Source organism: Eretmochelys imbricata, chromosome 21, assembly GCF_965152235.1.
Source record: "Eretmochelys imbricata isolate rEreImb1 chromosome 21, rEreImb1.hap1, whole genome shotgun sequence".
In the NCBI taxonomy this organism is placed as follows: Eukaryota; Metazoa; Chordata; order Testudines; family Cheloniidae; genus Eretmochelys; species Eretmochelys imbricata.
Genome location: NC_135592.1, coordinates 8868758 through 8893799, shown reverse-complemented (window position 1 = coordinate 8893799; position 25042 = coordinate 8868758). Strand labels below are relative to the sequence as shown.

The following is a 25042-nucleotide window of genomic DNA, read 5'->3' as shown; positions in this document are numbered from 1 at the left end:
ACCTTGCCCCTCCTGGCTAATAGCCATTGATGGACCTATCCTGCATGGATGTATCTAGTTCTTTTTTGAACCCTGTCATAGTTTTGACCTTCACAACATCCTCTGGAAGAGTTCTACAGGTTGACTGTGTGTTCTGTGAAGAAATATTTCCTTTTGTTTGTTTTAAGCCTGCTGCCTATTAATTGCATTTGGGTGACACCTAGTTTGTGTGCTATGAGGAGTAAATAACACTTCCTTATTTACTTTCTCCACAACAGTCATGATTTTATAGACCTCTGTCATATCCCCCCGTTAGTCATCTCCTTTCCGAGCTGAAAAGTTCCAGTCTTATTAATCTCTCCTCATACGGAACCCATTCCATACCCCTAATCATTTTTGTTGCCTTTTTCTGAACCTTTTCCAATTCCAATATATCTTTTTTGAGATGGGGCGACCACATCTGCACACAGAATTCAAGATGTGGGCATATTATGGATTTATATAGAGGCAATATGATATTTTCTGCTGTCTTATATGTCCCTTTCTTAATGATTCCCAACATTCTGTTCACTTTTTTGACGGCCTCTGCACATTGAGTGGATGTTTTCAGAGAACTCTCCACAATGACTTCAAGATCTCTTTCTTGAGTGGTAACAGCTAGTTTAGACCCCATCATTGTATTTGTATAGTTGGGATGATGTTTTCCCGTGTGCATGACTTTGCATTTATCAACACTGAATTTCATCTGCCATTCTGTTGCCCAGTCACCCAGCTTTGAGAGATCCTTTTGTACCTCTTCGCAGTCGGCCTGGGATTTAACTATCTTGAATAGTTTTGTATCAGTAATAATAGTCTCATTGTGCTATTGGCTCCCTCCCTGAAGCCACTATTGAGTCAGGAGACAGATTCTGTTCCTGTCTCTGCCACTGAATTGCAGTGTGACCCTAGGTAAAGTCATTTAATCTCTTTGTGCTTCAGTTTCTTCAGTGGTAAAATGAGGATAATAATACATCCCTCCATTCAAAAAGCACTAAGATCTAGAGCCGATCACTGTTACGTAGAGCCCAATCCTACTCCCATTGAAATCAGTGGCAAAGACTCCCAGTGACTTCCAGAGAAGCAGAGGCAAGCCCCAAGTTGGTGCACAGGAGAGCCTCCCTTTCAAAATTGTATGTGCACTCTGAAAATGCTGCAAAGTAGCAGGGAAATCTAACCTCCCAGGCCCTGTAATGACAGGCAAAAATGGTAGAGTTTTCAACTACGTTGGCTCAATAAAGTTAACATGACATGACTGAAAAACCTTCTTAACACTCAGCGGCAGACTACTGCTGTTTGAAGCCAAGTCAGCTGGCCCTGGAATAGCCTTGACGGGAGGGGGAGAAGGGCTAATAATTTTCCCCATCAAAACAGGGGCCCCAGAGAGCAAAAGAAATGTCAATCCCCTACTTTAGAGAAGGCAGTCACATCAATGGATGCCTTTACTAAGAGATAATGGGCCTAGATCCTATCCTCACACCCATGCAACCTCACTGACGTCTCTGGAGTGGTACAGATGTGATTAAGAGCAGAATTTAGCCCAAGGGGTCCAGCTCTGTGACTGCAGAACAGTAACAGGCTTTAAGAAGAGAATGAACACCAATAAGATCCAGCACACACATTATACTCTTTAAAGACATGTGACTTTGGTTACAAAATGCATCTGAGATACCAAAACGTGTTTTGTATTGAAAGAGACATTTGCAACATTTGATGTTCCTAATCTTCCAGTCACAATTCCACAGTATTTTCTTTAAAAAAAAAAGATCCTAGCCACACTTATTTACACAGAGTAATAATGAGCTAAGGGCCACACTCTGCAAGCTTTACTCACAAGACTCTCCCCTGAAGTCAGTGAGAGAATTAGAATTCAGTGAGTAACTTGCATTTGAGTTGCAAGACTGGACCCCAAACTAGCTCCCCCTGCTTCCAATATGTTCAAATTGCTAATTTATTTAAATACTGTTTGTTGCAAATCATTTAACCAGGGCTTACAACACTCACTGCCAAGTTATTTAATTTATTCAGAGTTAAATAATAATAAAAAATGTCCATATAACAAGCTCTAGGTGCCGTAACAATAATGAATTACACTTACAGACATAAATGACCCCCCCCTTTAGCAAAAAACACAACCAACCAATCATATATAAACAATGAATTAACTAACTCAGCCAACCAGTAAATCAAAGCAACAAAACAGTTGTTCTCTCTCCAATCCTCCAGAAACATATCTTCAACCTTCCTCCCCAGACCCTGTCCAACTGCAGCTTGCCTGGAAGATCATCGGGTTTCTTTAGGTCCAAGACTTCTGTTTTGCCCAGTTTACTTTTTAGACACAGGGCTGTAGGGCAAGTTCCGTGTATGGGCTGGAGATGCAGAATCTGCTTTTTAAAGAAGGCACACTCTGGTCCCTCAGGTTACTTGCTCAAACTGGTGTGACATAAGGCATGAATTAAGGACGGACAACCCTGCAAAGCCTCTGGACATGGAACTCCCGCTGACCTCAGTGGGAGTTCAGCAGGAGGAGTGGCTGCAGGGCCAGGATAGTCCTGCTCATTTCAAAGATGCAGAATTCTGAAATTAAGCAGAAAAGATCCTTGCCTAGCAGCTATTTACTTGTGAAGTTCCTTGGGAAGCCGTTTCAGGGAAGCTACACAAAGGTCTTGCAGCTGCAGAACCGAGGTAAACAGGCCATGCTGCTATCTATTTAGCAAACACCACAAAACACAGAAAAATATAAAGAGGAGAGAGGAATTTACATTCCCCAGCCAGGCAGCTACTCAGTGTTTAGAGCCAAGGGCACAGATGGTTTAAAGGGAGGGAATTGCCCTAGCTTTCCATCCAGATACATAAATCATTGCTGTATGATATTCAAGCCCTGCAGTAAATCTACAGTCTGCCTCTTGCAAACCTTTACTCACCTCAATAGTCCCACTGAAATCAATGGGACTTCGCAGGTGAGTAGAGATTTAAAGCAAAGGGACCTCTATCCATATTATCAGATCCCTTTCTAACTATGAGATAGGGTGGCAGATACTTTGTTTCAACAGATGAGAAGAATCCTTCAGGAAGGCCAGACTCCATTTGTATCATCGGAGAGCCAGAAGGTTTTAATCCACTCATCAGCTATCAAAGATGATAGCAAGTTAGGAACATAACCGCAAGGGGACAGCAAAGAATTGATAGAGATTTTTGTCACAAAAGGAAATTATTTGCCATCGAGGGTGTGAAGATAAACGCGGCTAAGACACAACTTCTGCACCAGAGAAAAATTATTAAAATTTGTTACAGACACACACACAGACTGACAGACTACCCTTGCTGGATAAAGAGACTCCACATCCTTATATGAAAATAAGCCTTTTAAAAAAGTATTATTATTATTAAAGTGGTACCAAAATGCTTCCATACGAATATCCCCCAAACCCACATTCACCAGTCAGCCGCTAGGGAAAATGAGGGACAATAAAACCCTGCCTGTGTGCACACACAGCTGGATCTTCTACTTTATCCTTCTGCAGAAGAACATTTATCCCCAGAATCAAGCATTACCGGTGCATTGAGACACACCAGCGCCAATGGACTAACCACTGAATGGAGCGATGAAACACACACTATATTTGAGACCAAGCGTGGAGGTAGGAAAAACTATTCTACCCCTGCTATATGGAGATGAATGGTGCTTTTCTACAGGGGGAGACATCTTTAGGACATTACTGAGCAAGGGGATCCATGAGGACAATTGGGAAAAAAGAGGATAGTCACTTTAAGAAAAAAGAACGGTCTCCTGGCGTCTTCTTCATCTGATCCCAGCTACAGGCACCTGCTGCTGTTTGCGGATCTTGTTGAACAGTTCCATGTACTGAGCCATTGTGTCACCTGGGCTGTAGATGCTGTCGTGCTTGTTGCCAAACACAGATGGGATTCCAGGCGTGTGATTCCCCATGAAGCTCTGCATGAACTCCATGAGCAGGTTCCAGCAGTCGTTGGCTACCACACATGGGCAGTATTCCACCTGGCAACAGAAACAGGAGCACGGAAGCACGGAGCAGTGGATGGGAACCACACAGGAGACAATTAACTTTGAACCCTGATACAGAACGCGTCAATCCCTTGGGGACAAAGGGATATACAATCCTCCTCATATATGCAAACTAAAAGGAGATGTTTATCAAATAAGCGAAGGAGGGAAAAAAATTAAACGAGCCAGCACCCTGGAAAACATTCAAGGAACTCACCTGAATTTTACTTACAAAAGCAATGGGGATGAGGGAAGTTAAAGGTTATCAGAAAGCTGCAGATGCATCATTATTAAATGACCTAGGTACTCCAGGGGCTAGATGGCACAGCGGAGGTTAATGCACTAGCCTTTCACTTCTGCAGACCTTAGTTCAAATGCCACTTTGCCCAGGAGGGACTTGGGTCTGGAATAACAAGGATGTTGCGTGTCAGAAGTGAGGTGGATTGTTAGATTGTGTGTGTGTGTGAAGAAAAAAAAAAAAACCCTCAAACATTTTTGATGTACCCTGGCTCTCCATCTTGTTTGCCTTGGTGTTTTGGAAGAAGGGGTGAGGGTGGGGGCATTGTTTATAAGCAGAATTAAGACCAGACACGTACTTTGGAAACCCTGTTTAACTAAAAACAAGACAGGCAGCTCAAATTGGGTCCCAAACTCAAGTTTGGTATAAGGCAAGCTTCTGCTAACCCTAAGATCAATAGAAATGCTGCTATCATTATGGCAACTGTCTTTATTCTACAGAAATATAGAATAATGCTATTGACTAGGCACGCTGAAATGCATGTTTAGAGATGTCCAATGAGGTGATCAATCAAATATTTGTAAAACAGGATTTAAAAGTGTTTAGAAAAAAAAAGACAAAAATCTGGCTCCCCTTTTCCACTGCTTCTAAAACAAACCACTCATTTTCACTTTCAGGGGCGCTTCCTAGCTTAGCACAGCCCCACCTATCCTCTCATACACACGACTGAGCCTTCAACACATGCCTCTACTCTGCTAACGATGCCAATTGTTATTACCCATTAGTCTTATTTTCCCCTCAAACACCTTTGCACTTTTTCCCGGGTCATCTCATACACACTGGAAGATCTCCCCTTGAACGTCGGCAAAGCCATGGCATCGTCCTTCAAACGCACCTCTGTCGTGATGCCTACAAAGTACTTGCCCATATTTAGGCAGCTGGTGTGCTGGGACTGATGCTCCTGACTCTAACCGCAATCCTCTCATTGTTAGACAGAGGGAGCACAAGGTCCCTTCCGGTCCTACGATTCTGTGATTCTATGTTTCATTGAAGTCAATGAGACTAGCCACCTCAAGGAACAAACAGCCTTACCTCCACAGATATTCCTCGGGCACTGGGCCCCATGGTAACAGTGCCAACCTTCACCAAGAAGTCACAGTACTGGTACCGCGTACCCCGGCTCTCTATCTTGTTTGCCTTGGCGTTTTGGAAGAAGCCTTTCAGTTTCACCATCAGGACATCGAAGTTGGCATCTGCTATGAGGCAGGGGCCGTTTTCAAAGAGAGCGAAACAGCTGAGGGGATATTCAGAGTTATGCATCACGTACATCAGCTTGCCAGCCTGCCCTGGAACAAGAGCAATGGTATTTTAACTGTAGAAAGGATGCCTCTTCCCTCTTGCATGCTTTCAAGAAGAAACAGCTGTTACAATCAACAAAGACAGGGACAAAAGAAACGCTATTTCAGGATTTCTGTATTCCTAATGAATGTTTAATGAGATTCTGGACACTGGGCGTATGGGTTTGGTTTATGATCTAAAAACAAAACATAAAAAAAAAAAAAACCCTCAAGCTGGTACATTAAGCTTTCTGCCATTCCAAAGCATGCCCTGATCTCTGTATTTCCTGCACCCGCTGAGATGTAGGAGCCCAAAACTCAAATTTATAAATATGTTTTGCACCAATTACTCTAGAGAGCCATCTGACTGCTAACTTTACTGCCGTGTCTCCATTTACCAATTCACTCACTCATACACACGTATGTCAGCTTGGGAAATGGGACATTTTACTGGGGAAGGGAGGTGGGAACGGTCTACTGAACTGAAGATACTTAATGTCTAACAAAGAGCGCGCATACTGGATGCTCTCCACCCTTTGTAAAAAGAGAGCCCAACTTGAACAAATTCAATATTTGCAGCCAGGTTTCCTTTAATATTCCGTATGAACGGATCGAACCGTTGACCCACCACGATGAAGTCTCAGCAACTTTACTCCTTAGGGGCACCGTCAACTCATGTTTGGGCCAAAATTTAGGCACTGGGGTGAAACTAAGAACCCTTCCAACACTTCTGCAAAACTGAACACAAATAGGAATTGGTTTTTTTCAAATCCCAGTGGAAACAGTTTTTTAGATAAATAACCCCTGCTCCACTCCCACAGTACGCACAACCCAAAACCTGCAGTGCTGAGACAAAGTGACGAGAGACAAAAGTGACCTTGATTTACGCTGCCCAAGATGAGAGAAGGGTAACATGTAAATAAAGAGCATGAACACTGAGGAGTACATTGGATTTCTAATATTCTTTCTGCTTTAACAATCTAAGGGCCAAACTGCGAAAGAGCAGTTATACAAACAGCCCCAGTGAAGTCAACGAGATTAGCAGCATGAGTAATTCCTCATGCACAAAAGGGGGTTCCAATAACATAGGTTGTGACTTGCATTGTACATCCCTGCACGGGAGTTAGGGGAAATAAAGAATCCCCCTTGCCCATGTAGATCCGGGGTCTGGGCACCTGCTTACTGTCCTTGTCCATCCCTGGAGTAGGTGTCCAGGGGGATAGGTGGAGTCTAGTCTTAACTCTCATTCACCGAATCATCCTGTCTGGCCGCCTGTATATCACAGGCCACCACACCACCCAGTCACCCACACACCAAGCCCAACAACCATAATTAGACTCTTAATGAGAGCTTAACACAAGAAATGCCATACCACGTAGCCTTTACTTAGCTGTGAAGGGAAGTTCTTTTTTAAAGATGTTACATAGGAAAAGACCCAAAACTAAATTTCTGATCACTGTTGATTCATTAACCACTAGGGCACGCCCTCAGCAGAAAGCTGTTTTGGGTATTCAAGGAAAAGTGTACGCTTTATAATTGCTTTACATCGGGCTTCACAACTAAGAGCTAGGATACTGTGCAGCTGCCTATTTAAAGAACTAGCCCCCGAGCAGATTTGTGCAGACAAGACTTCCCTCCATGGAAATCACAAAAAAAAAATATATAAAAATCAAACTTCTGTTACTTTTCTTCCACGCTGTTTGCATGTAAGTGATCAGCAAAATCCAACAGCAGGGCAAGGTTGCAAGAAATACCTTGAGCCAGAGAGCCTAGTGTTCACAGAGAACTCTGCACAGACAACTTTCACAGACCAGACAGATACGCGATGCACAGGCTCACTGCTGACCTCTAGAGACACTTACAGCGAAGCTTAACACCATGACAGTTGAAGGTGAGACTAGTTGAGTCGCTTTTTTAAAGCGCTCTGTAGTCTACATGCTCGCTCAGATGGTCTTGAAAAATTCCCGTGCATCCTGAGGAACGAGGGTAGGGCTAGGGGTTTACATCTGAAGTTGCTTAAGAAAGGGTGCCCTGAGATAGAGCCCCTCCACTTAAAAAGAGTGACAACACCATTCTTGGTCTCCCTAGAAAAACTGTCCCCTGCCCTCAGTACCACCACTTCCTCAAAGAACAAGGGAAATTCACTACCTAAAATACTTGTTAACAGTTAACCTTGACCAGCATTTCCTTGTACCCTTGCAGAATGACAAGCAGAAGGACCGATTATTACTGTCTGAAACAGCAGGTTTGGGGTGTCACTCAAAGAGGGTAGTATGAAGGGTGCAGGACTGGTGAGTACCATAACTCTGTACTTCCTGGTTTTCAGCAGTCTAAGTACAGATGCACTCAGAAGGTACGAGGCATCGCAGGTCAGTCTTAACTCTGTGTTAATGAAGTTTTTGGGGAGTGAATCATAATCTTCATTGATGAAACATCTTTCATCCAAAGACCATCAAGCGTTGTATTATCAGCAGTCAAGCCACCCAACCCCATGTGAGGTAGGTCAGTATTGTTATGTACATTTTAAACATAGGGAGAATAGAATGCATGGATTCTGAGAACAGAATCCATGCATCTGGTCCCTATTTTACTTTTCTTCCCTACAGCTACCACCAAGTTATTGCAGTAGTGACACCCTGAATAATTGGAGAAAAGAAGGGGGGGAAAAAGCATTAGTGGGATTGAGATTCAGACTCAGAGCTGGCATTAGACGTCCTTGTCAGAAAATGAGAGCACAACTACTTCCCCGAACATTACTCGAGTGGAGTTATACCAACTCCAGCCATCAGCCACAGGGCGCTTTGATCGCTCCATGAAAGGAAGTGAAATGCAGACCTTGGTTGCCCATGGTGGAGGCAGCGGTGTGGTAGGTCTCACAGTCCACACAAAATGTTCCTTGTTTCTCTGCTCCCAGCAGCTCCAGTTTCCTCGTTAGGATTTCAACTGTTTGCTGGACGCTCTTCCCCTCTGCCACGGGCATCTGAGACACACTGTCATAGAAGACAAGGAAGCAACAGAAAAGATTCAGTAATCGCATACATAGAGATATGATAACCAAGTCAGAATCAAATTCAGCCAGTCAATGTACTTATAAAGTCTAGAATAGAGATTAGAAGCCAACATGCATGATAGTTATCTGATCTGTAGAGTACTTCCATACTTGACTCATTCACTTTAAGGCCAGAAGAGAGCACTGTGATAGTCCTGTCTGACCTCTTGAATAACACAGAAAAATTACTGGCTGAGTTTCCCTGCCCTATCAAACCCATACACTTCTTTTTGAGCTACAGCACTGCTTTTAGAAAGACATCCAGCCATTAAAGCAGGGAAGGGCAAACTCTTTGGCCCAAGGGCCACAACTGGGAATAGAAACTGTATGGCGGGCCATGAATGCTCCCAAAATGGGGGTTGCGGTGTGGGAGGGGGTAAGGGCTCTGGCATGGGGCTAGGACTGAGGGGTTTAGAGGGTGGGAGGGGGATCAGGGCTGGGGCAGGCTCAGGGGTGCAGGCTCCAGGCGGCACTTACCTCAAGCAGTTCCCAGAAGCAGCGGCATGTCCCTTCTCCAGCTCCTACACGGAGCTGTGGCCAGGCGGCTCTACACACTGCCCCATCTCAAGGCACCGCCCCAGAAGCTCCAATTGGCTGCAGTTCCCGGCCAATGGGAGCTGCGGGGGCAGTGCTGGGGGCGGGGGCAGCGTGCAGAGCTGAGCCCCCTGGCTGTCCCTATGCGTAGGAGCCAGAGAGGGGCCATGCTACTGCTTCCAGGAGCTGTGTGGAGCGGCCCCCGACCCTTCTCCCCGGCTGGAGCAGGACAAGCCCAAGACCCCACTCCCCAGCAGGTGCTCGAGGGCTGGATTAAAACAGCTGGTGGGCCGGATCTGGCCTGCAGGCCATAGTTTGCCCACTGCTGCATTAAAGAGATAGGTCAGGAACAGGATTTGAACCCATGGCTCTACAAGGAAGCTAGAACACCCAGGAGAGGATAAGAAGAGCTTTGAATCTGGCCTGTTAGACTGTTCAGCCATCCCAACTCAGCTGTGACGGGCGTTTAAGAAAACCCCAAGGCACGCAGAGCAAGTGTAACAGGCAGTAACAAAGAACCACTGCAGTGGGTGCTGGCCAAGTGCCAGGACAGATGGGACACTGTCAAGATACATTTTCCTTGTCACCCTATAAACATATAAAACAAGCATCACACAGAAGGTTTTACACAAGGTTTTTGCTCTGTTACGCTGGTAGCTCCAGATAACCAAGAGCACATTTGACCACAGATGTTCTTAGAGCTCTTCTGTTTCCCTCTTGAGCAGTATAAAGCCTTGATCTCCTGTTTTTAAATACATGTCCTCCATGCCCTTAATGTCCATTGCAATATTATCCCATTAGGTTATATTACCAGCTGCAATATGGACATAGCTTGTTGAAACCTAACGAAGGGAGGGAAGAGTATCTTCGCAGGCAGGCTGGCTAACCTAGTGAGGAGGGCTTTAAACTAGGTTCGCCGGGGGATGGTGACCTAAGCCCTGAGGTAAGTGGGATACCTGAAGAAAACACAAGGAGGAGGGTGCAAAGGGGGAGTGGGGGGGAGCTCCTGATTCATACTGAGAAAGCAGGGCCATCAGCTAGTTATTTTAGGTATTATGTGCACAAACGCAAGAAGCCTGGGAAACAAGCAGGAAGAATTGGAAGTCCTGGCACAGTCAAAGAACTGTGATGTGACTGGAATAACAGAGACTTGGTGGGGTACCTCACATGACTGGAGCACTGTCATGGATGGGTATAAGCTGTTCAGGAAGGACAGGGAGTGGAGGAAAGGTGGAGGAGTCGCACTGTATGTAAGAGAGCGGTATGACTGCTCAGAGCTCCAGTATGAAACTGGAGAAAAGCCTGTTGAGAGTCTTTGGGTTAAGTTTAGAAGCGAGAGCAACCAGGGTGATGTCGTGGTGGGCGTCGGCTACGGACCACCGGACCAGGAGGATGAGGTAGACGAGGCTTTCTTCGGACAATTAACTGAAGTTTCCAGAACACAGGACCTGGTTCTAATGGGGGACTTCAATCATCCTGACATCTGCTGGGAGAGCAATACAGCGGTGCACAGACAATCCAGGAAGTTTTTGGAGAGTGTTGGGGACAACTTCTTGGTGCAACTACCGGAGGAACCAACCAGGGGCCGTTCTCCTCTTGACCTGCTGCTTACAAACAGGGAAGAATTGGTAGGGGAAGTAGAAGTGCGTGGCAACCTAGGCAGCAGTGACCATGAGATGGTTGAGTTCAGGATCCTCACAAAAGAAAGAAAGGAGAGTAGCAAACTACGGACCCTGGACTTCAGAAAAGCAGACTTTGACTGCCTTAGGGAACTGATGGGCAGGATCGCTTGGAAGGCTAATATGAGAGGGAAAGGAGTCCAGGAAAGCTAGCTGTATTTTAAAGAAGCCTTATTGAGGGTGCAGAAACAAACCATCCCGATGTGCAGAAAGAATAGCAAATATGGCAGGCGACCAGCTTGGCGGAAGAGTGAAATATTTGGTGAGCTTAAACACAAAAAGGAAGCTAACAAGAAGTGGAAACTTGGACAGATGACTAGGGAGGAGTATAAAAATATTGCTCGAGCATGCAGGGATGTAATCAGGGAGGCCAAAACACAACTGGAGTTGCAGCTAGCAAGGGATGTGAAGGGTAACAGAAGGGTTTCTACAGGTATGTTAGCAACAAGAAGAAGGTCAGGGAAAGTGTGGGACCCTTAATGAATGGGGGAGGCAACCTAGTGACAGACGATGTGGAAAAAGCTGAAGTACTCAATGCTTTTTTTGCCTCGGTCTTCACAGGCAAGGTCAGCTCCCACACTGCTGTCCTGGGCAACACAGTATGGGGAGGAGGTGAGCAGCCCTCAGTGGTGAAAGAACAGGTTAAGGACTATTTAGAAAAGCTGGACATGCACAAGTTCATGGGTCTGGATCTAATGCGTCCAAGGGTGCTGAGGGAGTTGGCTGATGTGATTGCAGAGCCATTGGCTATTATCTTTGAACTCATGGCGATCGGGGCAGGTCCCAGACGATTGGAAAAAGGCAAATATAGTGCCCATCTTTAAAAATGGGAAGGAGACCCTGGGGAACTACAGACCGGTCAGCTTCACTGCAGTCCCTGAAAATATCATGGAGCAGGTCCTCAAGGAATCCATTCTGAAGCACTTGGAGGAGAGGAAGGTGATCAGGAAAAGTCGTCATGGATTCACCTAGGGCAAGTCATGTCTGACCAACCTGATTGCCTTCTATGATGAGATAACTGGCTCTGTGGATATGGGGAAAGCAGTGGACGTGATATATCTTGACTTTAGCAAAGCTTCTGATACTGTCTCCCACAGTATTCTTGCCATCAAGTTAAAAAAGTATGGATTGGATGAATGAACTATAAGGTGGATAGGAAGCTGGCTAGATTGTTGGGCTCAACGGGTAGTAATCAACGGCTCAATGTCTAGTTGGCAGCTGGTTTCAAGCGGAGTGCCCCAGGGGTCAGTCCTGGGGCTGGTTTTGTTCAACGTCTTTATTAATGACCTGGATGATGGGATGGATTGCACTCTCAGCAAGTTCGCAGAGGACACTAAACTGCAGGGAGAGGTAGACACGCTGGAGGGTGGGGACAGGGTCCAGAGTGACCTAGACAAACTGGAGGATTGGGCCAAAAGAAATCTAATGAGGTTCAACAAAGACAAGTGCAGAGTCTTGCATTTAGGACAGAAGAATCCCATGCACTGCTACAGGCTGAGGACCGACTGGCTAAGCGGCAGGTCTGCAGAAAGGACCTGGGGATTACAATGGACAAGAAGCTGGATATGAGTCAGCAGCCTACCCTTGTTGCCAAGAAGGCTAATGGCATTTTGGGCTGCATTAGTAGGAGCATTGCCAGCAGATTGAGGGAAGTGATTATTCCCCTCTGTTATGCACTGGCGAGGCCAATCTGGAGTATTGCGTCCAGTTTTGGGCCCCCCACTACAGAAAGAATGTGGACAAATTGGAGAGATTCCAGCAGAGGGCAACGAAAATGATTAGGGGGTTGGGGAACATGACTTATGGGGAGAGGCTGAGGGAACTGGGATTGTTTAGTCTGCAGAAGAGAAGAATAAGGGGGAGATTTGATAGCAGCCTTCAACTACCTGAAGGGGGGTTCCAAAGAGGATGGAGCTTGGCTGTTCTCAGTGGTGGCAGATGACAGAACAAGAAGCAATGGCCTCAAGTTGCAGTGGGGAAGGTCTAGGTTGGATATTAGGAAACACTATTTCACCAGGAGGATGGTGAAGCACTGGAATGGGTTCCCTAGGGAGGTGGTGGAATGTCCATCCTTAGAGGTTTTTAAGGCCTGGTTTAACAAAACCCTGGCTGGGACGATTTAGTTGATGTTGGTCATGCTTTGAGCAGGGGGTGGGATTAGATGACCTCCTGAGGTCTCTTCCAGCCCTAAGCTTCTGTGATTCTACAATCACAAGCCCAGCTAGATCCCTGACAGAACACGACCCAGCTCCCTCTTTGCATTCTCTGAACAGCAGCATCTCTTCACACAACACACAGTCAACCTGTGGAACTCTTTGCCAGAGGATGTTGTGAAGGCCAAGACTATAACAGGTTCAAAAAAGAACTAGATAAGTTGATACAGGAGAAGTCCATCAATGGCTATTAGCCAGGATAGGCAGGGATGCAAAACCATGCTCTGAAGTGTCCCTAGCCTCTGCCTGCCAGAAGCTGGGAATGGGCAACAGGGGATGGATCACTTGATGATTCCCTGTTCTGTCCATTCCCTCCAAAGCACCTGGCACTGACCACCGTTGGAAGACAGGATACTGAGCTGGATGGATGATGGGTCTGACCCAGAATGGCCACTCTTATGTTCCACACCCTCCTAAACAAGAATCCTGCCTCACCCGTGTTCTTCTCTGCGGGGTGCCTTCTCCCGCTATCCCCACCGGGACCCATGTGACGATGACCAAGCGGGGGCAGCATGGTGGTGCTGGCTCGCCAGCGCCAGCAGCAGCTCAAACACCAACAAGGAGCACAGGCTGAAGAAGCTGCCAGGGTACATCCCAGCAAGGACCAAGGCAGTCTGGATCAGCATCCCTGAGCTCATCCTTCTCAGGAACTAACCTTTCAGGGCTCGGTGCCAGGAGCTCGCCCCACCCCCCGTGCAATGATGGGACCTAACCTGCTGTCGCAGAGGTGCTCCTGGCAGACACCAGTCTACAAACCTCATGCAGTCACATTCATGGCAAGTCAATAAAGACCCAGCCACTGGCATGCTTTTTAACTCCGCAACATAGAAAGTCCTACCAGGTGACTCCCATGGTTCCTGAAGTCTGCACGTAGGGCTGGACTAGTCCCTGGGAAGGAGAAGGAGGCTCAGCTGATACTATGTAGTCTTTCAAATCTATTTGCAGCAGTGACTTGTATATGGATGCCTCTCTCTCTCTCTCTCTCTCTCTCCTGGGCAGGAAGCACATTTGCTAACCCAGCAGCCCCTCCCTGTCCACTATCCCAGTGAGCAGCAATAAGCAGGAAATGATGTAATCAAGAGGGGAGGATACCAGTCTCAGGCCAGGCCCCCTGCCTCTCTGTAGGTCACGGTGCTACCTTCCTCCTCCTGCTTGCAGATCAGTAGCTAAAGACTGTGAGCGGCAGATGGCAGTGAGCGCGAACAGGGGGGGTTAGATTAAAACCAGGTTTTAAGAGCCATGGGGCACATGACCACTGATGCTAAAGATTTGAACGCGCCCTAGTGGAGATCTGGTATGTGTGCTGCGGATCTTGGTCTCTCCCCCCTCGAGTAGACACACTGCTTGGCAGGGGACTGCAGAACCAGGGGACACGATTCTTGTGTCAATGGTCCCCAGTGTCCCAGCAGGAAATTGACAAAGGCCTGAGGGAAACACGTTGCAAAATCCTTCGTCAGAAAGAGGGCAACATTTAGGAGGGGCAGCTCTTCTAAAGAATTGTTAAGCCCCTTCGTTTTCAGTTTAAACGGATTTTTACCAAATAAAGCCTGAGTTTTACAAAAAGTATTATTTTTTTCCACCCTACCTTTGTACCAGTCAAATATATATAAAAAAACTTGTTTGATTAGGAAATACAATACATGGCATGAGATATAGCTGTTGTGATAATACATTAGTCTGTGTGTGTAAGCAAAGCTGCCTGCCGAGGTAAGGCTATGTATTCGTTTAGAAGATACACACAATAAACAAACAGGCACGCAGGCTCTGAAGTGTGTGCACATCTGAATGTACTGATGAATCTTACGCCCACCCAAGTACACATTTCAAGCTGTTAGCAGATAACGGATTAAAGATCTGACACACATCAAACTAAAATGCTAAGAAAACGAAAATCTGTCTTAGAATATGTTTCAGAACACAAGTAAGTATACAAAAGTTTTAATAAAACAAGAGGCGAAAAGGATGGTGTGGCCTCAGTATTAAATGTAAATATTTATAGGCTACTGGTTCTACGTCTACAACTGTAAACTGTTTATTCAAATGAAAAGTTTTATTTGGGGATTAGAGAGAGGTATTGTTTTCATAAACTTAGAGGTGGCGTTGTGTTTTGAGTTCTGTTTTAGTTCTGCAGCAAACCACTTTGAAGTCCATTTATCAAAGCATTAATCTACTGTAGGTGTTGTCAACCTTTCAGAAGTGGGGTGCTGAGTCTTCATTTATTCACTCTTCACTTCATTTATTCACTCTAATAATGCCAGTAATACATTTTAACGTTTTTAGAAGGTCTCTTTCTATAGGTCTATAATATATAACTAAACTATTGTTGTATGTAAAGTAAATAAGGGTTTTAAAATGTTTAAGAAGCTTCATTTAAAATTAAATTAAAATGCAGAGCCCCCTGGACTGGTGGCCAAGACCCGGGCAGTGTGAGTGCCCCTGAAAATCAGCTCACGTGCTGCAGGGTGCCTACCCCTGATCTACTGAATATCTTTCCCTCATCCTTCCATACACCAAAATAAACCCAGATATTTACCTAGAAAAATTATTGGTTTTTCCACTGATTTTCACCTGTTTTTGTTGCTGTTGTAATAAACACCAATAAATTCCTGAGAAAAATAAAATAAAAACCAAAAATGAAAGGTCCTAAGAATTATTTAGCCAAGTAACCAATATTCCCTAGCCCTCCATCAATTTCTTCAAGCCTAATGTATCTCAATGGAGTTAATAGGTGGGTCCAGCCCTTGTCTCAATAAATCCACCTTCTCTCTTTGCTGCTTTGAAAGCTGAACTCTCTCTGGATGATGAAGGACTCTGTCGGATGAAGAACAAGAGTACTTGTGGCACCTGAGAAACTACCAAATTTATTGGAGCATAGGCTTTCGTGGGCTACAGCCCACTTCGTTGGATGCATAGAATGGAACATATAGTAAGAAGCTATATATATACATACAGAGAAGGTGGAAGTTGCCATACAAACTAAGAGGCTAATTATTTAAGATGAGCTATTAGCAGCAGGAGAAAAAAAAAACCTTTTGTAGTGATAATCAAGACCGCCCATTTAGACAGTTGACAAGAAGGTGTGAGGATACTTAACATGGGGAAATAGATGCAATATGTGTAATGACCCAGCCACTCCCAGCCTCTATTCAAACCCAAGTTAATGGTATCTAGTTTGCATATTAATTCAAGCTCAGCAGTTTCTCCTTGGAGTCTGGTTTTGAAGCTCTTCTGTTGCAGAATTGCCACCCTGTAAGGATGAAGGACTCCGCCTGAGGAGAGGTTCCCAGAAGGCACTTGTAAAATAGGACGGCTGCGCCTTTAAGAGCCGAGCCTTGCGACAGGGCTGTTGCCAGTTTTGGAACGGAAGGCGCCGCAACGTTCCAGGAGCGCATGCGCTTTGGTGGCGCCTCTCCAGCCGCCCCTCCCCTTCCCTGGCACACGTGGGCTTTCTCGCGGGCCGCGGGGCTGGATCAACATGCCTAAGGCCAAGCGGCGGAGGGCCGCAGGGGAGGCGGCCGGGAACGTGCCCCTGGCCGAGCAGATCGTACAAGGGGACGCGGTGAAGCCCACCACGCGGGTGAAGAGGCGGGGCAGAGGCGGGCAGCATGGCGGTGGGGAACAGGAGGACCAGTACGTGGATGAGAAGCTGTCGCGCAGGATCCTGGAGCAGGCGCGGATCCAGCAGGAGGAGCTGGAGGCCGAGCACTGTCCCGGCAGAGGAACCGGGCCGAAGAAGGAGAAGACCACGGTGCTGGGTGAGCGGGCACCGAGCACGCCAGAGGGGTGGGGTGAGCGGGGCTGGGTCTGCTCGGGGTGGACGCCGCTCCTTATGGAAGCGCGGAGCTGGCTGTAAACACACCCGCGAAGCGAGCACGGGGGTGGGCTCAGTCCCTTATTAACGAGCCTGATCTCTGCTTCTCAGTTTCGGCCGGGTGGGCACAACCCAGCCACCCCCCATCTGTTTCCCTTTGACATAGCAGGTTTGATGGGGAAGAGACGAACCCCCTGCTGAATTCTCATGGGAGATCTCTCTCCACCCTCCTAGGCCCGAAGAGTATTAAAAGCTAGGCCTGGATAGACATACTATGGTCTTTCCCAGGTTTCCCCAGGACGCCCCAGAAGGCTTCAGGAAGTGGTGTTGGCAGTTCAGTAGGTGGCAGTGCTCACCTTAAATCCGTTTGCAACGAGAGTCCCAGCATAGTGGAAGGGGGCGTTGGGCTGCCTTGGCTGCTGCCTTTCAGATGAGATGTAAAACAGAGTTTCTGGCTCCTGATCATGCAGCGAAAGTTATAGGTGTGTTTACTTGGGTGCCTCGGCTGAGTTGTGTCCTGGGAAGGCATTCTGTCTCCCTTCATTCCTCCTCCTCCACTTTTATCTACCTGTCTGTATACTTACACAGCCCTCATCGCTCTAGTACCTGATCCTTTCAGCACCTCTCAGACAAAGGGAAGTATCCTTCCCGTTCAGCAGCGACACAGAGAGATCTAGGGACTTGCCCAAAGTCACACAAGAAATCTGTGGCTGACTCAGGAACTGAACCCAGGTTTCTTGAGTTCTAGTCCAGTGATCTGTTCAACAGACCATCCTTTCACTTGGGTATGAGGTTCTTCCTTATTTCCTGTCCCAAATCATATATTGTTTTTTACCGTACGTTTGACAGCACATGGTGTTGAGTCAGTTTAATGGTCACTTAAGGCCAGCTTTTTAAAGGTGTTGGAGTTGGGCACCTAAATACCTTTTACAATGTGAGCCTTAGTCAGTGATCCTTCAAATACGTACACATGTGATTAGTTGCATTAAAGTGTGAGTATGAAGTTCAGTATGTGTTTGCAGGATCAGGGCCTCAAGTCAGCTTTCTGTGGGCTTGAGCGATTTCTTCCCATGGCAACAGGAGAGAGAAAAATTAAACAAACAAACCATGGTTAGAATCCCACAAAAACGAGCAGGGGGGACTTAGGCACATGTGTAGGACCTGAAACTGCTTTTAACTCTTTAGTTGATGAAGCTTCAAGTTGGCAGGGTAATTTTTAATTGCACGGCTGTTCTCCAACCTTATTGGTTGATCCCGTTAATTAGTTAATTAGGCGATTGGCAGAAGATAAGCAAATCTTGGGCCTGGATGTTAATTCTGACTGTCCCTTCAGATGGACTGCCCCTGGAAATCTCTGGTGCCCCTTCCCATAGCGGGTGTTTGACTGCTGTTAGAAAGGGCTTCTGCAAATTCACCTCACTAGCCACACGAGAGGGTTGGAGATCAGAGTGTGGAGAGCTGAGTGGAATGTTCTTGTGGAGCTGTATCTTTGCAGGCAAGCTGCTCTGCTCCCTGACTTGTCCAACCTTAACTGTGCCTGGTTTATTCCAGGGTCTGGATCACACGATGGGGATTCTGACGCGGAGGATGATGAGTGGCCCACGCTGGAGAAGGCTGCTGCATCCATGGGAAAGGGGGAGTACTGTGAGGAGGTGACAGTGGACCCTGAGGACGAGAGAGCCATTGAAATGTTCATGAACAAGAATCCGCCGCTAAGGTAGGAAACAAATCCCTGAGCCGTGGGATAGAAGTGTTTCCCTGCAGCCTCGCAGCATTCAAATAGGGTTCAAGTTCAGAACAGCACTTTGAAGAGGTTAACTGACCCCTGGGAGGTGGGTTTGGTTAAAGCTCTGTCACTCTTCTTTAGCTGGGGAGACTGAAGCATAGGGGAGAATTGTCTTGCTCAAGCTCATAAGGCAAGTCTGTGGCAGAACTAAGAATAGAACCTAGGAGTCCTGACCCCCTGTGTTCCAAACAGTAGATAATGCTTCATTTCCTCTCAGATCACACATGCACGGGGCCATACGTAGTAACTCCTATTACTGTAGTGCCTAGAGAGAGGCCCAGCTGAGATCAGGGTTCCCTTTGTGCTTGGCACTGTACCCACGCTCAGTAAGACAGTCTCTACCCCAAAGACAGGGGAGATCAAGGGTGGGAGTGGGAACAGAGGCACAAAAAGGGGAAGTGTCACCCAGCAGGCCCCTGATCAGCAAGTCCTCTGATTCCTGTTGCAGTGTTCAGTCCCCTAGGCCCTGCTGCCTGGTTCGCCAAGGAACAGGCTGATGCTCTTCTAGGCCAGAGACCAGCTCTACATAGTTTCCTTCCCCTGTGTCTGCCAGGCTCACGCTCGCCGATATCATCATGGAGAAGATCACGGAGAAGCAGACAGAGGTGGAGACAATGATGTCGGAAATATCCGGCCACCCCATGCCTCAGCTGGACCCCCGCGTACTGGAGGTCTACAAGGGTGTCCGAGAAGTAAGAGCAATAGCATGTAATGTAGCAGCCTCCACTTTCAAAACGCCGTCCCTCTGTGAGGAGCCAGGTCGAATCGAGCCCAGCGGCTCCAGCAGCCAGTATTCGTAATTGTTGTGGCTTGTGTCTTTATCCTCATGGCCCGTGCTGAAAAATATCTTCTCCTGCAGCTGGCGTGTGCCCATCTCCAGGGCAGAACGTGACAGCTGTCACTGTACAGCAATGCTGTGTAGCTCTTCAGGGTAATTAAGGAGATTGCAAACTCGGCAGGGTCTGAGGTTTCCATGCTATCGTTATATCTGCAGCAGGCAAAAAAACGTGGGCTGTTAATTTATACACTTACGCTGAGAGACTTTTTACTGCTCAGCTGGCAGTGAGAGTGCATTCGAGAGCTGGCTTTAAAATTCTCTTTGGTCCAGGAGCCCTGAGAAGCGTGTGCGCCTGTGAACAGAGAGGAATTTCAGGATGATTCGTTAGTGTTCACTAGGCATAGACTCCTTCTCCGCAGGCTTCCAAATGATTTAACTGCTGTTTACACTGAGTCTTTCACTCAAGGATCTCAAGCGCTTTACAAATAACGATGCCTCCCAAACACCAGCGTTTTGAGGAAGGTGCGTTGCTATATCCATCCTGTGGATGGAGAAAGTGGATCCAGTGACTTTCTTAAGGTCATTGTAACAGGGTGGCTTTCCCCTTAAGGGCTGGAGGCCTGGCGCCATTGATGACTGAAATAACTGCCCCAGACCACTCGATCCATGTTAGCAGCTTTGATGGGGCCTGATGGAGGACAGCTGGTTCCCGTATAAAGAGCAGCAGGAGGCTGCAGAGAGGGGGGCGGGATTGGGAAACTACAGTAAATGAGAGAGGCTCCTGCAGAGAAGACCCTGACACCAGGGGAGTTGAGAAGTGAGAACTAGAAAGCTGAACTTTAGCTAGGTAAACCTGGGAGTGACTGTTGAATTAGAACCCAGCCCTGGGAAGGAGGGATGGGGACTTCCTACTTAAGGGGAAGAGACCCTGGGGATTGGGGCCTAGAGGGCCAAATTCCTGCTTGACGAGAGAGAGGCTTTGAATTGGGACCCAGCTATAGGGAAAATGGTTGGGTATTTCCTACCTTAGGGGAGAGAGACACTGAATTGGGGCCTGGGATAAATTGGACTATGGGAGATGAATGTTTCAAGCTGCTTTGAGCGAGGTATTAAGGGACCTTGAAGAGGGGAACAGAGGCAGGGTGCCGCAGAATGACTTCCGGTCATGAGGAGGTGCTCAGGAGGTAGCTGACCCTGTTAATTACACATTGAGTTAGTAACGGTACTCCACGGTCCTGGCTCTCAGGTCCCTGTTCTGACCACTAGGCCACATTCCACATACTTTTTGTTTTAAAGGTGCTATCCAAATACAGGAGTGGCAAACTCCCCAAAGCATTTAAAATCATCCCAGCGCTGTCAAATTGGGAGCAGATCCTTTACATCACAGAGCCAGAAACATGGACTGCAGCTGCCATGTATCAAGCAACCAGGTATGATATAATTGCCGTGGTTTTACTGATTGTGGGTTTTACGGGGAGCTTTCTATGGACTCCTGCCATGTCGCTGAAATCCTAACCAACCTCTGGCTCTCAGCTTAGCCGAAAGACAGAGGAAGCAAGCTGCTTGCCACCTCTGGAAACCCATGCTAGTGCTGTGGATCTGGCATTTCATGGATGCTAGAGAGAGTGGAGATTGACTCCATCCTGATCCAGTGTACAGTTCCCTTCAGTGTGTTCTCCATAGCTGTAACCACTCCTAAGTAACCTGCCCTTTAGCTTGGTGCTCGTCCTGCCTGCAGTTGGGGTGAGAACTGCAGCCTGTGACGCTTGAAGCTGGAAGCGTGTCCGATTTAGATATTACAGGTTCAGATCCCAAACTATAAAACGTTGCGTAACACTGGTTGTTTTACTCTGGGCTCTGCACAATCAGGCAGGGGAGTACAGGACCATAGTCTCTGAAGCTATAGCTGGAGTCTAACTGAGTAGCCGGAGTACCAGTCTTTAAAAAGAAGCTGTTTAGTCACTTCATTGATTCCCCTGCACTCTGGTACTAAGCCCGGCAGGTAAAGCAGAGTATTATACGCTTCTAAGCACTTCTTAGCCCAGCTCTCCAAGCCCCTTCACTGAGCCTCAGGGCCTTCCCCCTCTTCGGAGGGTAGGGCATATTGTTCCTGCTTTATAAATGAGGCACAGAGGATCAGTTCACCCTGCAAGTCAGTGGCAGAACCCCAGGAGTCCTCATCCTCTATTAGGCTACCCCAACCCAGCCTGGATTTCAGCAGGACGCGTGTTGGGCTTCTCCTACAGAAGCTTCAAACATGGGGTAACAAAACCGCCACCAGCAAACTAGGATGTGCATGGTGGGAAAGGGAGATCCTCAGATGGGAGTACTAGGCACTGCTTCCTTCTTGGTTTCATTGGGGCCGCTGGGATGGGGGCTGAGACTTCAGTTCAACTTCCCGCTCCCTCGTTCCTGCCAGGATCTTTTCCTCCAACCTGAAGGAGAGGATGGCCCAGCGCTTCTATAACTTGGTGCTGCTTCCACGAGTGAGGGATGACATCGCTGAGTACAAGCGCCTCAATTTCCACCTCTACATGGCTTTGAAGAAGGCTTTGTTCAAGCCGGGAGCCTGGTTCAAAGGTGAAAAGAAACCGGGTGGCAGGAAGAGTAGGGTGGGTCCGGCTTGCAGTGCAGTGACCTGGCTGGGTTGTGTAAGCGTTCCTGGTGTCATAGCTAGGTTAGGAGTTGTTCTCTGGGAGGAGGGCGGTGGAGGACTTGGATACCTACTTGCTCTCTTTGGCCCTCCAGTAGCAGCATGTTTAACCTTTTCTTTTGCACAGTGAACTTTTCGTGTACGCAGCAACCCCGAAATGCTCTCCAGAGTTGAACAGCAGCAGCAAAGGGAGGGAGGGAGGCTGAAACCATGAGAGCAAAAGCAAGTGAGGTGCAGAAATGTGCTTGGTCCTTCAGCTGCAGGCAAGAAGCCTGTTGAACCAGCAGTGGCTAGATCAGAATATTCAGTTTACTAAAACGCTCTTGGCACCATCAGCTGTATAAGTGCCAAAAACAGACAGCCCCCTTTGGTACCTGTCAGAGGTGGGCGAGATCCATTCGCGGCAGGCGACCTATAGCTGGGAATTGATCTCCTGTGTCCATTTGTATTGTCAGTTGATGAGGCTGGCAGGGGCAAAGAGTGCAGCCCATCCTGTGCCTCCCGCAACACTCTGTGCTCGGGTCCCAGGGATGCGGCATCGATGCCCCTGAGAGGTCATTCTCCCAGGCTGGACATGCATGGGGATTGGAATGCGTGGGGCAGGGGTCAGTCGGCTGGGGTAGGCTTCAGGCTCTGAGCCCCGCAGGTCCAGCCGTCTTGTGTTAAGAGCACTGTTGTCCGACTCTCTTCTCCCTCCCTCCCTCTCTTCCAGGGATCCTGATCCCCCTGTGTGAGCTGGGGACCTGCACGCTACGGGAAGCCATCATCATAGGGAGCATTCTTGCTAAGTGTTCGATCCCCGTCCTTCACTCCAGGTAACGTGGGGAGGGCTGGGGCCCCAGGGGGAGGATTGGGAGGCGCTGGTTCTCCCATTTCCTCAGGGAGTCCCACAGCAATGTCCCGGCTCTGCCAGAAAACCTCTCTGGCGTTTCACAGAGCTAGGAAAGGTCCCACCTACTCCAGCCCAAGCAATGGGCTTCCATCACTTCCATGGGCAGACTGTTCCCCATTCTCATGGCTCTCCCCCTTGGCAAGCTCCTGGGCCAAGAGCCACCAGTTTAGCCACAGCTCCACGGTGCTGGTAGCTGGGAGTTTCCTAGCTCAGCAGCACAGTAAGAGCCCGGAGATCGTGTCCCTGCTGGGTTATCCCACCTGTTCCAGTGGCAGTGGAGGGGACTTGGCGCTGTGCGGGACCAGATCCTTACTGCCACTCTTGATTCTGTCTCTCCGGGGTAGAGAAGCGGAGCGAGTGCTAGGGTCATGCCTGGGCGCGTAGCGAGATGGTCAGATGCCACAGCGCAGTCTTGGGGTGGGGACTTCACACCCTTCCGGCTCAGTGGGAACAGATTTACACCTGCAGGGACAGGTGGGAGGAGGGTGTGGCCCACTCTGGTAGCTGATGTGCCCTGGGCGCGCCAGCCTTCAATCCCTGGCCCGAGACGGTGGGGAAGTTTACAGGCCGCCAGGGGGAAGAGCGGCGGTCACAGACTCCAGAAACAAATGTGCTCTGAAGTGGGAGAAGGGGAGGCCTTGGCAAAGCCTGTCCTTGAAGATGCCATAGGGGCAGGGTGCCTGTTCGTGTTGGAAGGTGCCCAGACCCACTCGCGAGTGCAGCTCCGTACTGTGTTCGGAGTGTGACCGACAAGCACCTACCCCAAGTCCTCACCACCCTCGCGCACGCTTCGACCTTGCTCTCCCCCCCCCATAGTGCTGCCATGCTGAAGCTCGCCGAGATGGAGTACAGCGGTGCCAATAGTATCTTCCTGCGCCTGCTCATCGACAAGAAATACGCCCTGCCCTTCCGCGTGGTGGACGCCCTGGTCTTCCACTTCCTGGCCTTCCAGACGGACCGGCGCACCTTGCCCGTGCTGTGGCACCAGTCCCTCCTGACCTTCGCCCAGCGCTATAAGGAGGACCTCTCCTCGGAGCAGAAGGAGTCCCTGCTGGAGCTGCTCAAGGTCCACTGCCACCCGCAGATCTCGGCAGAGATCAGGAGGGAGCTGGTGAACTCCAAGTCTCGGGACGTGGAGGGGCTGCAGCCGGTGGCGATGGAGTGAGGCCAGGGGAGGGAGGTGGGGCCTCTTTCTGTCAGGGAGAAGTGGCAGCCCAGAATTTGTCTGATTGCTCATGGCTTGCTGGGGACGCTGTCCCATGGCTGCCTTCTTCACCGGACGAGGGGCTCAGCTGGCGAACTAGATCTTCCGCTGGAACAAGCGAGCGGGTGTCCGTCACTGAGATCCCCCTAGACTCCTTCCCCGTAGTCCGGGGGGTGGTGGAAGCAGGCCGTGCTCTTCACCTGGACCTGCCCTGGGAGTTCAACTCTGCAGTGGTGGAAGCTGCCTGCCTGCTTGGCTCGGATCTGAAGATGTGCTTACTGGCCTGACACCAACAGGTGTCTCGGGGAGGGTGAAAGAGCTCTGGGCTGCTCCTGTGTCTGAGAATAAAACCTTTCCCTGGGACATTCAGAGCGTGCACTAATGTCTGGTGGAATTGAAAGGATGTAGTTGCAGCCAGTTTAAAGGGACAGTCAGGTGGCAGGGAGCCGGCTCCTTCCTTCTTCTGGAAGAGGTGGTGCATTCAGCAGCGGTCACTGAGGGCACGTGCAGTCTACTCCAGTCCCTGCTCCGTCAGCACCGCTGTCCCCTTGTTGCACGCTGAAGAACTCTTCCCTTCCTCTCGGTGCACCAAGCCTGCCTTCTGTCTTGTCCCTCGTTTCACTGAGGATACATTTGAAAGGCAGCCCCGGGTTCCCCTGCACAGCAGGGAACGAGATGGCGCGCTCCTACATACATCTTGGCTGCTGGCGGGCGATGCCCCGGGGAAGGTTTGGTGCCTGGGTTGGCAGCTGCGGACGTTTCAGTTCAGTGAGCCGAATCCGTCATTCCCCCGCCTGAGGTGCAGTCGGCACCATGCTGCTTCGGCAGG

General features: G+C 48.5%; 2 protein-coding genes across 3 annotated transcripts; one reads left to right on the top strand and one right to left on the bottom strand.

Annotated features, from left to right (window-relative positions):
* Positions 1-1736: 1736 nt before the first annotated feature.
* MED20 (mediator complex subunit 20) lies at positions 1737-14120 on the bottom strand. Of its 2 annotated transcripts, XM_077839362.1 has the most exons (4): positions 13928-14120; positions 8450-8604; positions 5370-5623; positions 1737-4033 (listed from the first exon to the last, which is right to left on the bottom strand). In XM_077839362.1, exons 1-4 carry the CDS (start codon positions 14095-14097, stop codon positions 3818-3820), a joined length of 795 nt encoding a protein of 264 aa, XP_077695488.1. In that variant the 5' UTR covers positions 14098-14120; the 3' UTR covers positions 1737-3817. The 2 variants fall into 2 exon arrangements, with proteins under 2 accessions (XP_077695488.1, XP_077695489.1); XM_077839363.1 differs by lacking the exon at positions 13928-14120 and having other exon boundaries at positions 5370-5618; positions 8450-8562.
* Positions 14121-16524: 2404 nt separating this feature from the next.
* BYSL (bystin like) lies at positions 16525-24582 on the top strand. The gene is made up of 7 exons (XM_077839411.1): positions 16525-16844; positions 18452-18617; positions 19240-19378; positions 20761-20894; positions 21884-22044; positions 22830-22932; positions 23826-24582. The coding sequence occupies exons 1-7, from the start codon at positions 16565-16567 to the stop codon at positions 24172-24174; spliced, it is 1332 nt and encodes a 443-aa protein (XP_077695537.1). The 5' UTR covers positions 16525-16564; the 3' UTR covers positions 24175-24582.
* Positions 24583-25042: the final 460 nt, after the last annotated feature.